The 15,919-nt window shown below is 41.3% G+C and overlaps 1 protein-coding gene across 2 annotated transcripts in view; it reads right to left on the reverse strand.

The window, feature by feature from the left end:
* Positions 1-15,919, reverse strand: part of LYPD6 (LY6/PLAUR domain containing 6) — a 108,665-nt gene that overhangs the window by 12,919 nt on the left and 79,827 nt on the right. For both annotated transcript variants that reach the window (XM_060151504.1, XM_060151505.1), the window contains exons 2-3: positions 12,473-12,661; positions 4,831-4,929 (exon numbers count right to left, since the gene is read on the reverse strand). In XM_060151504.1, the coding sequence (XP_060007487.1) occupies positions 4,831-4,929; positions 12,473-12,590 (217 nt within the window). In that variant the 5' untranslated portion in view covers positions 12,591-12,661. The remainder of the gene's footprint in view (positions 1-4,830; positions 4,930-12,472; positions 12,662-15,919) is intronic.

Raw genomic sequence — 15,919 nt, forward strand, 5'->3', positions numbered from 1 at the left:
GACCCCGGTGGCCTTCTGGGGTTCTATGACTTAACATGAGTGGCAGATACACTGCATGTTCCGGCTGGGGAAATTCAACAAGCTGTGCACTTATGATCTGTGGACTTTCCAGAATGCATGTTAAACTTTAATTAAAAAATTTTTGCTTTATAAAAAAGGAGGAAGTCTAAGATTTCCATTTAGCAATATGACAAGATAGGTCGCTTGAACACTACCTCATTACACAGCAGGCAGAAGTGTTGGATAACGTATAACCAATACCTTTTGTAAACGTACAAATGAACTCTCCAGAAAGTAAGGGAAATCCCAGGGGCCAACACTGAGGAAGGTACTGAATTCTTGACCCTGGTGGGAGAGGGGAAGGTTAATAGATAAACGATAAGAAGATGCAAGGCCTTGGGTCCTCATGGGGTGTAGAGGTAGTGTAGAGACCCCTGTATAATGGCAGAAACCCTGAAGGGCTATATCCTATGTGTAACATTGCCTAAAAGAGAAAAAAATCCACCCTTAAGTAAAGTCAATGAAAACGCTGTCTGTCTCAGCCTGGGCTTGGGCTGAAAATAGTCGACATAAAGAAGTCTTTCCTGAAAGTCTGTAACCGCGGGGCTTGTCTTCAGTTGAACTGGGGATTACACGTATATTCCCTGCTTATACCACATAACAAATATAGAAAGAGCCACCAAGGGACATGGTCAGAGTTTTCTTTACTTTCACAGAAAAACAGTGAACAGCATAGAAGCTGGAACTAAAAGGATACGCGTCCCTCTATCTCAAGATTTCTCTTGGTCTGACTTTATACCAGCAATAATTTCCAGTGAAGATTCTGCCTTTGAGGGAGGCATCTGCACTTCATAATTAAGCAGGAACATAAAATCCTTAGCGGCTTAGGTATCCTCCACAGAACAAGCCTTTTAAAAAACTGCACGTTTTTGACTTGACATTTAATTCTACGGACTCTTAATAAACACTTAGTCCCTGTCTCAAGGAGCTTTTAATCACTCAGCACAGAGAAAAGTCACAGGCAAAAACCATGTGGACCTGAACACGGGACATTCAACTCTCATTTGCCTTCACCAATTCCTTCAACTGGTCCCTCACAGAATATGATTTCAAGATCCTTCACCATTCTGGTTCACAGCGGCAAGAAAATTGCATTGTTTTATAATGGGCAGTTTATGAAATTAAGGTTATCGCAAAGGAAGGGGCCGAAGACTAAATGGAAGTTGAGGAGGTGAACAACGGCAGTCCATTATTGGGGGGGCATCTTAAATTCTCACTTCCGGGAGGGAGTACGGTCCCATGAATCTGTAGGCGCCAAAGTCAATAACAATGTGATGGAGGAGGAAGTACTTACATAACACACATTTCAAAAGTCAGAGTGACAGGGAACTTGAAATTCCGTCAATCTCCTGAGCAATTTGGGATGCAAGCTTATTCCACAGACATAAAATTCAATATTTACACGAAACGGTTTTTTTCACTCTCAACCAGTTGTTTTCACATCGTGTGATAACTAAAACCTCGTTAAATAGATCACAAAATAAACCAACAGAAAAGGAGGAACGTCCCAAAAGTCAGGACATCTTTCCACAGCAGTTACTGAGCTGCCCTTACCAAGCCTGCTGGTAGTCCTACGGCTGCTTCAAACAAACTAATAATAAACAGAAAAAAAAAAATCTGGGCTTACTCAGTAGTTTTCAGTAGACACATTTTATAGTTTAATCTAATAATAATAGCATTATTTTCATTGCTAAAAAAAATCTGGAGAGAACCCAGAGGAAATGTTGATGGTTCGTGGCAAACGTGGCTGGACAAGAAGGAATTATGTCTTCTCAGTCTACAGCGCTAGTCCTCGCTCCTTACCTGACGTTCAAGGCCCCACAAAAATAGCCTGGATCCCCTGTCCTGCTCCTATTATTCCCCAGCAAATTCTGCTACACCCAGTTCAGGTCTCCCCCTGTCCACTGAGCCCACATGGGTACACTCCATGCCTCTGCTCTGAGTGACTTCCTGGAAGATATGCTCCCTTCACTCTGCCTCCCGCCTTGCCCACCTGTCGGGCTGCTGCCATCTCCCCAGCCCGGGATGCTGTCACTGGCCGCCTCACCCCCCAAAACTGCAATTCTTCCCTTAAACTCCCAAGCATTTAATGCCATGTTTCCTCTGGCACTTGCCTTTGTCCTGCTATTTTTGACATTTGGTATGTTCAGATCTTATCTCCCAGCTAAACTGCCAGGTCCTTGAAAGAAGAAACTTGATTCCTATCTTTCACCGCATAATCCCCCAAAGGGTTTGGCACGGTGGTTCTATGGCAAGAATCTCAAGGCATCACTTTCCATTTATTCCTATAAATGTCAGGACAAAAAGATAAAAAAGGGGAGAAGGAGAAATTGTGTAAAGACCTGAGATACTTCCAGGTGTCTGTACTTCAGAAGGATAGATTTTGACCTCAAAAGAACACATCAAGGTGGAACTTCCTCATTTCCAGAGAAGGATTCAAGCAGAGTGTCACGGTCTCTGTTTTCCCCTTGTGACAGAGGTAGACTTGTACACCTTCAGACTTGAAACTGGGCCTCTGTGAAACACAGCCCAAGGCCCAGGAGAGCACCAGTTCACAAAACCTCCTTTTCCTTTGTATCATCTCTGCCAGGGCAACACGGAGAGAAGCACTGTCACGTTTCCTGTACAGTAGCTCTAACCAGTGGCAACAGCTTCAAAAGCTCATCTGGCAGCTTTGTCCTACCAGGAACCAGCCCAAAGGTTATTGGCTACACAAGCAGATTATCCTGTTTTTGTCCAGAGTCACTGTTTACAGTGGTTCTCAAATTTTGCTGCATATTCGAAACACCCGGGGGGAGCTTTCAAAAATTCGAATGCCCGGCTGCACCCATACCATTTAAATATGAATCTCTGGGAATGGGCCCAGGCATCGGTGTTTTCACCTGTGATTTCAATGTGCCGCCAAGTTTGAGAAGCAGTGGTTTAATCAGGTCCGTCAGCAACCCGCCCAAACGTTCACCCTGTAGTGGTAATGTTAGAAAACACCGCTGGTCCAGAGTGAGTGCGTGATTGCAGAAAGCAACGCGGATGGAACTTCTCTTTTTTTTTTTTTTTTTTTTTGCGGTACGCGGGCCTCTCACTGTTGTGGCCTCTCCCGTTGCAGAGCACAGGCTCCGGACGCGCAGGCTCAGCGGCCATGGCTCACGGGCCCAGCCGCTCCGCGGCATGTGGGATCTTCCCGGACCAGGGCACGAACCCGTGTCCCCTGCATCGGCAGGCGGACTCTCAACCACTGCGCCACCAGGGAAGCCCGGAACTTCTCTTTGATTACCTGGATGGCTGGACACCTAGCTTGTGAATAAGCCGATCGTCAGTGTCTCCACATTCTTCTCTTCCCTGTGGTCTTTTGGGACCCTACCAACATTCTCTACTCCTCAAAGTAAATAAGAAGAACCTAGAAATGACAACAGTGCATTTTGCTTTCTATGAGTGGGGAGAGGAGCTCCCAGTGGTTTCTGTCCCTGACTGTTCATTAGAATCACCTGGGCTGTTTAAACACACTGGTGCAGGGCCCTAACCTCAGAGACGTAGGCTCAGTTGGTCTAGAGCTGTGGTTCTTAATGCCTGGTCTCCGGACCAGCAGTATCTGCATCACTGTGGAATGCTTTAGAAATGCAAGTTCTCAGGCCCCATCTCAGACCTATAGGAAGGAGGGGGAAGGCAGAACTAGGGGCAGAGATCTGTATTTAAATAAGCCCTCCAGGGAATGATGGTCATGCCGAAGTTTGAGAACCACTGGTCTAGGCAGGACGCAGGTCCAGGTGGTTTTGAAAAGACCCACAGGTATTTCTCCTGGGCAGTCTGGGTGGAGACTCATGGGTTAAATAAATAGCACCGGATTAGGTAGCTGACACCTGTCCTTCATTGAGGTTTTCATGCTCTCCTGATGTTCAGTCCTCCAGGGGAAACAGAGTGCCTTCTGCTGGGGTGAGTAGAAGAGCTCTTGTGTTACATTGAAAAATAACAGATTGGTGTTGCTGTGTTCAGTCATTTTAACAACTGAATTAGATCAGCAGCGAAGCCCATCTAACTACATGCTCAAACATTTGTCAATAAAATATCCCATCCTATCACCTCCCCATCAGATGAATCGACTTTCCTTCAAACACAAAACAGCCAATTAACAGTGACTCCATATCCAAATATAACCATCTTTTTTATTCAATAGGATAAAAGAGATCTGAACATGAATACGAAGCATCTACTTCATTTTGAAATGGGCCTTTGGGTCAAAATTTCATGCTTTGATTGGGCATTCATCTCATCCCTCAAAGAGAATTTAATAGTTTAAAAAGCTCAGGGTTTTTATTTGTGCGATGATGACATTGAGAATTCTAGCTTTCATGCAGTCTCGGGATAGAAGCCTCTGGCAAGATATGTAATAAATGGGATCTTTATATGAACAGCAACTCATATTTTTACTTAAAGGAAGTTACTAGGCAATGACTAATGCTTCGAAGAGTGGATTACAGGCTGGCTGTTCTCTTCTTATGTGGCATTTGTTGGGCCTGGGGGTGAGAAGTCTCACTCACCTCTTTTGGAGCTCCAACGATGCTTCATAAGAAAGGGGACAAGTCTATGGACCAGTTTATGTCTCTGACAATGTCTGATGATAAGGTACTGATGTGGCATAAAAGATCTACTAATAGCCTTAGACAAGAGAAGTGGTTGAGATTGCAAGCATGCCTCTCTCTATACATGCATCATAGTCAACAGGCCATTCACTCGTGGACAGCTCTGGGCAGCCCAGTGTGTCTACTGAGAGTTTACCTCGAGGGCAGTAGATGTCTGGAGCCCAACGGTTGCACTCATAATTGTCCGCTGCCTTTTCACAGGTGAAACACTTAAATCCACCAGGATATGGTGTGGCTACAAAAAAAAAATCAAGAGAGAAGATAAGTTTTTAGACTGAGCACAGAATCCTGCATGGTGAAGTGAGACGCTTTTATTTTTTAAAAAGGATTCTCAAAATAGCCTGGCAATTTCTTAAAAAACTAAACATGCAAGTGTCATATGACTCTGCAGCTGCACTCTTGGGCATTTATCCCTGAGAAATGAAAACCTACATTCACAAAAATCTGTACACAAATGTTTATAGCAACTGTATCTGTAACATCCCCAAACTGGAAACAACCCAGATGTCCTTCAATGGGTGAAGGTTAAACAAACCATGGTACATCCATACCATGGAACACTAGTCAGCAATAAAAATGAATTATTAATACATTTAACAACCTGGATGAATTTCCAGGAAGTTGTCCTGAGTGAAAGAAGTCAATCCCAAAAGGTTATATACTGTATGATTCCATTTGTGTGACATTTTTTAAATGAGAAAATTTTTTAAATGGAGGAAGTATTAGGGGTTGCCAGGGGTTGCAGTTGCCAGATAGTGGGGGGAGAGTCAGAGGGACATGGGTGTGAGGCCAACAGGAGGAATCCTTGTGCTATTGAAACCGTTTAGTGTCTAGATGTGGTGATGGATACACAAACCTACATGTGATAAATTATGTAGAACTAAATACACACACATACACACACACACACACAGAATCACACACAAATGAACACAAGTAAAACGGGGGAAGTCTGAATAAGACCGGTAGACTAATGTATCAGCGTCAATAACCTGGTTGTGATATTATTCCACAGTTTTAAAAAATGTTACCATTGGGGGAAACTGGGTAAAGTACATATGGAATCTCTGTATATTACTTCTTACAACTGTGGATGAATCTACAATAATCTCAATAAAAATGTCAATTAAAAAAAGGCACTCTGGATTTCCTATGATTTACTTTTATGTGTCAACTTCTGTAGACATATCATCGTGTAAATAAATATAAATATTAGGTTCAATCATTAAAAATTTCTTGATGCTTGATCATTTCTTACCTATAAAATTTCTTTGGTTCAATCGTATAATTTTATCTGGTTGGACCTGACATGGTTAAGAGTCTCAGGGGATAGCAAATACCAGCTAAGAGTCTTCATTGCTAAGATACATGCTGCCTGTGCAGAGGTGAACCTCCTAAGGGGCCCCGGGGGCCCACAGCCAATGTCTCAGGGCAGAGTGCTGAGGGCACATGAGGATGTTCCAGGAAGCTGCTCCTATCTTTCCTCTCCATTCCCCACTCCTGAGCTGCCTCTTCCTGCCTTCTGAAGGGATTGTCCTCCAGGTACTTGTATTCTTTGCCTTGCATTTGTGTTCAGGCGGGATGCATCCATGGGAGTCAGGTTCTGGAGAGTGCCCAGCATACCAGGGTCTCCTTGGTAATTAAGGACCAGGATCCAAAAGGAACGTCTGGCCAGGCCATCTCTGTCCTTTTCCCTGATGTACTTTCACTTGGTGCTTAGTTTTAATCATTTGCTTACTTTGTTGCTTAGAGTTTCGCCTTTCACAGACAGAACTTGTGTGTGTGTGTGTGTGTGTGTGTGTGTGTGTGTGTGTGTTTGTGTGTGTGTTAATCTGTAAAACTACCTGGCCTCTTTGAAAGCTGCAAACATGCAAACACTTCATCTGCAGGAGCCAACTGTTCTCCCTCGCAGATGGCTGAGCCTGCATGTCCCACTGGCGGAAATAATCATCTCAGGGTAAATTACTTTGCCCACATGGAACCAATGAAGTATGTTATCAAAAATAAATGAAGGAGGGGGCAGCAGCTTAAGGCCAGAATTATGGGCCAGATATAACTTTGATTTTCACCTTGCTTAGAATAACTGCCCATCCTCGCATTTGCTTGTAATATTTCACAGAGCTGACTCTGACAATACCCAATAACCTAACATGATCAAAAGTCATAAACTGTCTAAAAAAGACAGGCAACTGAAACTTTTAATGGGCCCATTTGAGAGTTCTATGTTCCTCCAAGTGGCTGGTTACTCAAGTTCATAAACAGAATGATGCTGAGAGCAAGGATCCTCTTAAAAACGAGGGATGGAAAGCAGCCTAGGCATAGCCACCCAACGACTGCATTCCCAATGAGGAAAACTTGCTCTGGTTAAACATGCTCTATCATGTAATTATAATAAACAGAAATCAACTATTTTGTAAAACTATACATAGAAAATTTTTATGTCTTCACTGCCTAGATAGGTGGGTTATACTCGAGATAAAGATTCTAGTTTAGGTAAGTACATGCCTGAAGAATTTAAAATAAATAGGTTCTCGGACTTCTCTGGTGGTTCAGTGGTTAAGACGCCACGCTTCCAATGCAGGGGGCACAGGTATGATCCCTGGTTGGGGAACTAAAATCCCGTATGCTGCACCCAACCAAAATAAATAAATAAATAAATAAATAAATAGGTCCTCATGTTCCAAAGGCATTCAATACTCTTATGGACATTTTAATTAGATTATTTTTATAAATACCATTATTAAAAACCATACAGAATATTTTAGGAAATTATCCTGATTGGATACATTAAAAATAGTTTCACTATCCACTTTAAATTATTTAATATATAAATAAGTGTAAAAGACAGAACTTTAAAATAGTTTGTAAGATTTGAAGTAGAATTATTAAAGCAGGAATTTTGAAGAAAAGATGTATATAATTTGTCCAAGAACAGCATTTCTCAAAAAACGATCGTATTCACTAAGGTTTATGACGGCAAGCCAACCATAATACTTCAGCTTGTGTGATTAATTCACTAGAGTATCCAATTTTATCTGTCTGTCACCGCAGCCAGTAAAACTTTTAGCTGGAATGTTGGATTAGCTATTCCTGGAAACTTTCCCATCAAAGAGATAAATTAAGAACTTTGAATGAGGATTGACGACCCAGCTGTTCCAAGAATAAACGTATTGAAAGCCTAGCACTAATAAGTCGTAGTGTTCCCAAATTTGGATTAATAGACTCTTCAAAATTATCTTTTGCAAGACTAGTGACATATTAAATTAAATACTGCCATTTCTTATACAAGTAGGCCTGGACTCTGAAATTAACTCAAAGTGTGTCAAAATTAAAACAGGAATATGAGCTAAAACAATATGGTAGCAAAATGAAGCTCTGTTAAAAATCATTTATCTCTGAATGTGTTTATCAGCATGTATCATTGCCAATTAACCAAATGATCTCCTTTCCAGTGAGTTTTATTTTTAAGTCCACAACTTCATATCTGTTGCATTCTCAACAATGACAGTCTAATATTTGCTCATAGGAACTTGTATTTACACCTTGGCAGGTAGTACTGATCAGTGAATAATCAAACCCTTTTCAGTGACAAATCTCTGAAAACAGACTCAGCTTTCAGTCGATAATTACAGCACAATACCAAGAAATGGTCCAATTCCCCCCTCTGGAAATATTTAGCTAATAAACAAGGTCTTCAGATGAACAACTATCTCCAGTAACTTGCTAACTGATACTGAATCTGATAAAGAGGGTTTTTTCAAAAGGACGGAAAGAGGTTTCTAAGAGATGTGCAGTTTTCTTCTCTGTTACTTCAAAGCATTACAGAGCAAGTAGGGTTTCAAATCGTTGTGCCCCCAGCTGCGAATGAATCTAATTTGGCTCCTGATCACAGAGTTAATAAGCTTAGTATTTCAGGGCATAAGTATTTCAGGGCATAAGTCCTTGGTCCCTCAAGAGAAGGTTATTGTAAAGAAAAAAAGAAAAGCCAAAGTGCCCAGTTACTTCCTGTAATATAATCTGTCCATTAACTCTCCTGGTCAGCCATGGTTCAACCGACCATAATTCATTTGCAAGGCATCGGAAAAGATTTCGTCTTTGTTTCCATCCCTTGGAACTTTTGCCAGGACAAAGGCCTTCAGTTACCAAAACCGTGGTGAGAAGAGAATCTTGTTTTGAACTGTATGCTGATGTGTAATGCATCCAAACTTTCTTATTTTTCATTCTTACCAAATTAATTTCCACTGTTTTTGGAAACTGGATGCAAATACAAAATTTCTAGAAATCTAATAAATTGATCTTCTCAGTCCACTAGGCAACAACATATTGTCAGTATAATTTTAACACCATGAACATATTTCTGATAGAAGTGCATTTCCTGGTACCTTTCTAGAAAGTCCCCTCACTCCCTAAGACTTAACGTAGTGTAGAATTATGGGAAAACTTCGCTGGCTTAAACAAGCCCCCTGTAGAGAGATAGGCTCTTTGGTCCACATAATTAAGGAAAGACTCAGAATATGCAACCAGAGGAAAACTCAACTTCCCAGGAAAGATTTCTATTACAAGGAATGAAAATGAGGCCAAGAACATGCTGAAGTCACTTAGGATGTTAAATTCTGCTATCTTGTACGAGGTCTAACAGCCAAATAAGTAGCTTCACGTCTCTTAATACAAACTCCTGCTTCAAAGGTTTTTATTAGGCTTTGGTATTTTAATCATGGGCTAGGAAGAAATTCATCATTTTTCACATGAAAAAGAAAAAAAACCCCATACCCATGATAGAAAAGAATGTTACTGAGGACAGTGCCTCAAGTTTGAAAGCCATAAAGTTTATTTCTTTTAAAGGCTTAGAAACTTCAAAGGTTAGGGAACCAGAGAGCAAAGGAGATTAGTCATGGGAGGCTGAACTTTCCCAACCCGGGTTCCAATCTCATCCCACTTGCTATCTCTGAGGGCCGTTCGGGGCCCAGGAGAAATGAGTTTATGTTTGTCTGGTGTGGAAAACTTCTGTATCTTCTCACATCTCCAGCATCACCGCGTCTCTCCTTGGGCAGGTTCTGAGCAGTATCTAATATTAATGGAATCTGACTCACTCGCCGACCCCAGGAAAGCTGTTTGTGTCTCCATCTACAAAGTGAGGCAATTATATTAATAATTCAAAATCAAAATAATCCCATGCTTCCTTCATATGTTTTTTGTGGTCTATGTTCTACAGAAACCTGCTTATTTGTGGAGAGATCGCTTCATCTAAACATAGTCTACTGGGTGCTGCTTAAGGGCAGACAACCATGACCGTTTAAAAAATCAAAGTGTAAAAACAAGCAAACAGCACCAAAAACTTCTGAAATAGTGCAGAGAAATGTGAAGTTAACTCTGCTTTAAAGCGGTCAGAATAAACAAAGTTATGGCCAAGGAGGAACCATGGACAGGAACTTGAATCCTGCAAGAACTTATATTCCTTGTGACCAGTTATGGAGACTCTGAAAGAGAACTCAGCCCAGACTTGCTGGTGAACCATCTACATACAACATAGTTTAGGAACAGCTGCTTCTACCCTTCTCTATATTCCAAAATCACATCAGAATACTCCATCAATTCTTTGTTTACAGTGAGCTCTCTTTAACCAGGCCATGGCTCTATTTAATCAACATAGGTCACATGAATGGAACTTTTCCATCAATTTCTAAAGAGCACAGGTGATTGCCCCTCCAGCCTGGCAGAGCTCATCCTTCAAAGATCCCATTCTGAAATGGACTTTCCAAATAGAGGTCCACTCAATGCCCGCCAGCACTGACCCACCATACCCCTGAGGCACAAGCAGAGTGTGTTTGTTTTGTTCTTGGTCACTTAAATCCACCCCCCTTAATTTTCCTTTCCACCCTGCGTGTACAATCACAGCCTCAGAGAAGGCCAGGCGTGGGTCTGTTTTGAGGCCCAGTGACTTCTGAGTTTGTCACTGAAGCGGACAAAGAATTCCGCAGAAGCTGAAAGTCCTGGCAATCAAACCCGAGAGACTGAAACCTAGGTTTTTGTTCACCAACTGTAATAAAAAAGCATGGTTGTTTGGAGAAAAGAACAAAATGCAATCTTAGAAAACAGAGAAACAATCAAAGCACCTTCTTTTCATGAATGTTACTAAAATAAACTGCCCTGCAAAAACAAGCAGCTAGATAAGCTTTCCATACATCTAACCAGTAGGCACCAGCCTGTACTGGTGAGAGCGTACAACGGCAATAAGTCTAAAGAAACTATTGGATGCCGGTTAAAAGTATATCTGGGAGGGTGGGGGGGAGGGAGACACAAGAGGGAAAAGATATGGGAACATATGTATATGTATAACTGATTCACTTTGTTATAAAGCAGAAACTAACACACCATTGTAAAGCAATTATACCCCAATAAAGATGTTAAAAAAAAGTGTATCTGGATTTAAAAAATTAGTGATGTACCTTCAGCATCCTCAGTTTACTGTCTGAGCCAATTAGCACAACATCATAAGTAACAGGCATCTGATTGCCTGTTATGTATGTGCTAGCATTTTACAGATATTATTTCTAGTCCACAAAACAATGCTATAGGGTATGTATCATTTTAACCAAGTTAGAAATGTAGAAATCAACACTTTAAAGATTCCCCTAACATTTATTGAGCATTTCCTATGGCTCACAGTGCTAAGTGCTTTGTATGCGTTCTTGTATTTAATCTTCACAAAGTTAGGGAACTTATTTCAAGTCAGAAGGCTATGAAGCAGCTGAGGGAGGTCCTAACCCGAGGTCAGGTGGACTCCAAGCCCCTGTGCACTCCTTGGACCACCTCTCATTCAACCGGAACACGGAGACGTTACATATTCTAACCATGTGGCATTGAAGGAGTCCAGGTAACTGCCTCCACCTTGTAGATTGCAAGATCCTCAAAAGCAAGGACTATGGTTGATTTGCCTTTACATTTTTCACGCCGATCACAATGCTTGACACACAGTAGAGGCTCAAAAATGTTTGGCGAACAGAACATTTCAAAAGAGTAATGCACCTCGGGGCGAATGCTAAAGGTCAGCCCTCGCACTACATACCCAGCTCAGGGGCATTCCAGCAGAGAGTCAAGCAAAAGTAAAAGAGATGAGATAAATACAGAGATGGTGACCAGTAGAGAAGGAAAGCTGCTGTGTTTCCTGAAGCGTGATCCTTAGAATATCGGCAACAGCGGAAGCACCTGAATTTCTTGCTGAAAGCAAAAATCCATGGGGACCACCCAGATAGATGCAGTCAGACACTCCAGAGAAGGAACCTGGGACACACATCATTATACACTCCCAAGATAATTCTTAAACACAGGAAACTGAAAGGGATAGGGAACAGGAAGTGGCGGGAGGCAATTATGCTGAGACTGAGAATTAGATGCACAGACAGGAAGGCCAGCTATTATCTTGCTTATAAAGGCCTGATCTTTTACAAACACCTTCCTCCTGGGACTTGGCGGTTGACTTTGATAACTGACCGAGGGCTGGCAGAGTCAGAGGAAAGGGTGTTCAGAATCAGAGCGACCGAGGGTACAGGGAACAGAGAAAACAAGCCTAATAATTTACCTTCAAATACAAACACCCTGTAAAAAGGGGAGGGTAAAACACAACGCATGTTTCTGTCGCATGCACGCCCCCCCCCCCCCGCAATTAAATCACCAGGTTTCGCCTGAGCGGAAGGCTGCCTCCTGCCGGCCATTTTTCAACTTTCAAATCTTATTGGGAGTCGAGTGACATTTCTGCAGTGAAGAGAACGGAGTCTTACTTGAAGGGTGGAGGTAGATTATGTCTTTGACGGTGAAGTCTCGGGACTGAGCAGCTTTCAGACAATCAGCCAGCAGACTCAGAAGCAGGAGCCAGGCCAGGGCAGGGCCAGCTTCCATGGCAGACCAAGGCGTCACTCATCCAGGGGGCCCGGGAGCGGGGACTCAGGACGGCGGAAGAGGACTTGCACCTGAAATACGAAGCCAGAGTCATGTCAGTGTCCAACTCGGGAAAGCCACGGAGACTCGGCCCAGCTCCTGTGATGGCGGGATGAGCTGGCGAGAAACAGGGAGCCCAGGGCACGAGGAAGTGGGTAGACATGGAGAGAAACTTTACAGACTGTAATTTTAGAGTACTTAGAAAATTTCACCCCAAATCCATTCTTAATTAGGTTGCTAAAGCTCCACTGCTAAGAGTCCCCTCTAACATCCAGCAGAGATGGTATCAGGAAAGATTGAATTTTAATGAAACCCAGCTATTTTTGCCAGGAGGAAAGGGGTTGGCTGCCAGAATGCAACAATAAATAAGTCAGGTGCAGAAGCTCAGAAGCATTTCCTTGATACCAGCGAGCGCCAGGTACGAGAGTGCAGCCTTACTGGGTCATGCTGTACAGGCTAGACTTTCCGATTTGGAAAAAAAAAGAAAAAAAAAGGATATGTAGGTAAATTGGCCTCTCGTGAACCAAGATGTGTCTTTATAGCTCAAAATCTCCTCAACATAACTAGCGTTATTGGCTGTGTACTGTTGAAGTTATATATATATATATATATATATATATATATATATATATATATATATATGTATCAGGTAATTCTCCTCATAACCCTATGAGGTAGGCACTGTTATCCTCCCATTGTGAGTAAACTGAAGTCCAGCAAATACATAGAGGAGTTGATTTTAACCCAGGCAGTCTGGCCACTGAGGCCACATTTAATGGTGATACTATGTTCTTCCAAAGACTGAGTCAAGGTATATGAACAAAACCTGAGGAAATGAGATCAAGGTGTCACTGTAACACTAAGCAATCATCATTCTATCCTTTATTTGGACTCTTCCCTTTTCAATTAAAACTGAGAGCAATAAAATTTTACTAGGGTTGAATTATCCAGCTTACTTAGAACGTAGATATATATCTTAATTTATATGCGTTGTTCGCTTGCCATTTTATTGCTTTTCTATAGAGTCTGTTCCTCATGTTCTATTTTCCGAATACCATCATTCTAGCACCCATGCAAGGGATCAAGTTAGATATTCACTTTATTTTAAACTGGTTAAAAAAACATAATTTGGACATTTTGTTTACAAAATTTTAATACAAATATTCAATGACATTTAAAAAACAGCATAATAAGATAATCCTAAAATTTTGCTGTCAAAACAAATAGACCAAGAGTAAATATATTAGAAATCAAAATCAACAGAGAAAATCAATATCAGACTAATCAGATATCAGAGCACAGTACAGAGTAATATTATTCAAAACAGGATGATAGAAAGTATAAAAATGAATTCAGAAAATGAAACACTCCAAGGAACTCAGACATAGAGCTATTTCATGATAAAAGCTATTTTTTTTAAATTACAGAACAGGAAAATATTAAATAATAGTAAGATAACTTTATTAAAAATTGTGAAAAGATTAACTGACACCAAACAATGCACGATACACTCAAATTAACTCCAGATGGATTGGTGTGTTCTTTACTTTTTTCAACTAGACAAATTGTTAGAAAATAGAGAACTCTTATCACCCTGTAACAGCTTGATGATGCCGGCTTGCCAATTTCATGCTCACTACGCCCTCTTCTGTTTGCAATTTGGTTCCCCCAAGCAGGTTTGCAATCAGAAAGGGAAGGAGCTGCTCGTTCACTTCATAAATGTGACTGCCAGGCACTGTGCTAGGCACTTGGTTAAATAATGTGATGAGAAAACAAATATCAAGGATCTCTTTCCCTCTATGAGTGACAGGCACAAACATTATCTAATCTTAAGCGAACGCAATAGTTCTTCTGTGTACCTCCATCAGGTCGGGTGAAGCTGTACCTGAGGGACAGATTTGCACAGAGGCCCCTGGACCCCTGAATGAATTGCACCAACACCTGTGTCCTCACAATCTGGGCTCAGTTCGAGAGGAATGGTGAGGAAAGGTTTCTGGTTTTATTTTGAATAATTTAACATTAAATATCAACTAGTTGCCAACCTAAGTTCTTTTTAATGTGAAACTTAATGTCAACACATACCAAACATTGCAAGTGTCTCGTTTCCATTAAAGCATTTCTCAACCACAGTATTCCTTCCAGTTATTAATTTAAAAGTCTTCCTCTGCACAGTCTTTGCATAAGCATTATGTATTACTTAGTGTCATCTGAAATGAACCTTACTGCAACCTCTGTGGCATGGCTACCCATCCAAGAGCCTTCATTTTACAGCTTGTGTTGACTATGTGTGAGTGACATACAGAGGGGAGGAGCTAGATGCCTGGATTTGAAACCTTACTCCAATACTTTCTTGCTGTGCAACCTTAAGCCAGTTACTTAACCATTCTGTTCCCCAGTTTCCTCATCTGCGAAATGAGGATAATACTACCTACCTTAAAATGTACTACGAGTTGGACACAGAGAACAGACTTGTTTGCCAAAGGACAGGGGGTTGGGGGAGGGATGGAGTGGGAAGTTGAGGTTAGCACATGTAAGCTATTATATATAGAATGGATAAACAACAAGGTCCTACTGTATAGCACAGAGAACTATATTCAATAGCCTATGATAAACCATAATGGAAAAGAATCTTTTAAAAATGAATGTTTTATATATATATATATATATGAATCACTTTGTTGTATAGCAGAAATTAAGACAACATTGTATATCAACTATACTTCAATGAAAAAAATACAGCTTTAAAAAAATGTGCTATGAGAATTAAATAAATTAACATGTAAAACACTAAGAACAGTGTCTGTCATACAGTAAATGCCACGTATTAACAGTATTTCCCAATATTTCTACTACTATTGTTTTGTTCAAAATCAGTCAGTATAGTTTTCTAAGTGAAAGTAAACATGGTACAATTAACTTTGGTTCAACACAAGCACACCTTCCTTAAATCATAAAAATATGACAATGCCCAGAACTACTAAGTATGACAAATCACAATCCATATGTCTCCTCTACCCCACCTTTGGTCCCATGGCCAGCCAGGCAGGGACAAAGCCAGCGGGGAGAGGCCTAAATGCCACCAGCATTTTAATATGCTGAGGCTCACACAGACCCAGGGATTTCTTGCCATCCCTGTCAAGGAAGCAAACACGTGGGTGCTGGTCTTCTACACCCTCCCTGTATTTACAAGGCCTGTGTTCCACCCCCATGATCTCTACCACAGCTGCCTTAATTACATTTTACTTGTGTAAAAGATGTGGAAGGAGCACAGGTCATGAGCACACCTTGTA

The sequence above is a fragment of the Lagenorhynchus albirostris genome, chromosome 6 (genome assembly GCF_949774975.1).
Source record: "Lagenorhynchus albirostris chromosome 6, mLagAlb1.1, whole genome shotgun sequence".
Taxonomy (NCBI): domain Eukaryota; kingdom Metazoa; phylum Chordata; class Mammalia; order Artiodactyla; family Delphinidae; genus Lagenorhynchus; species Lagenorhynchus albirostris.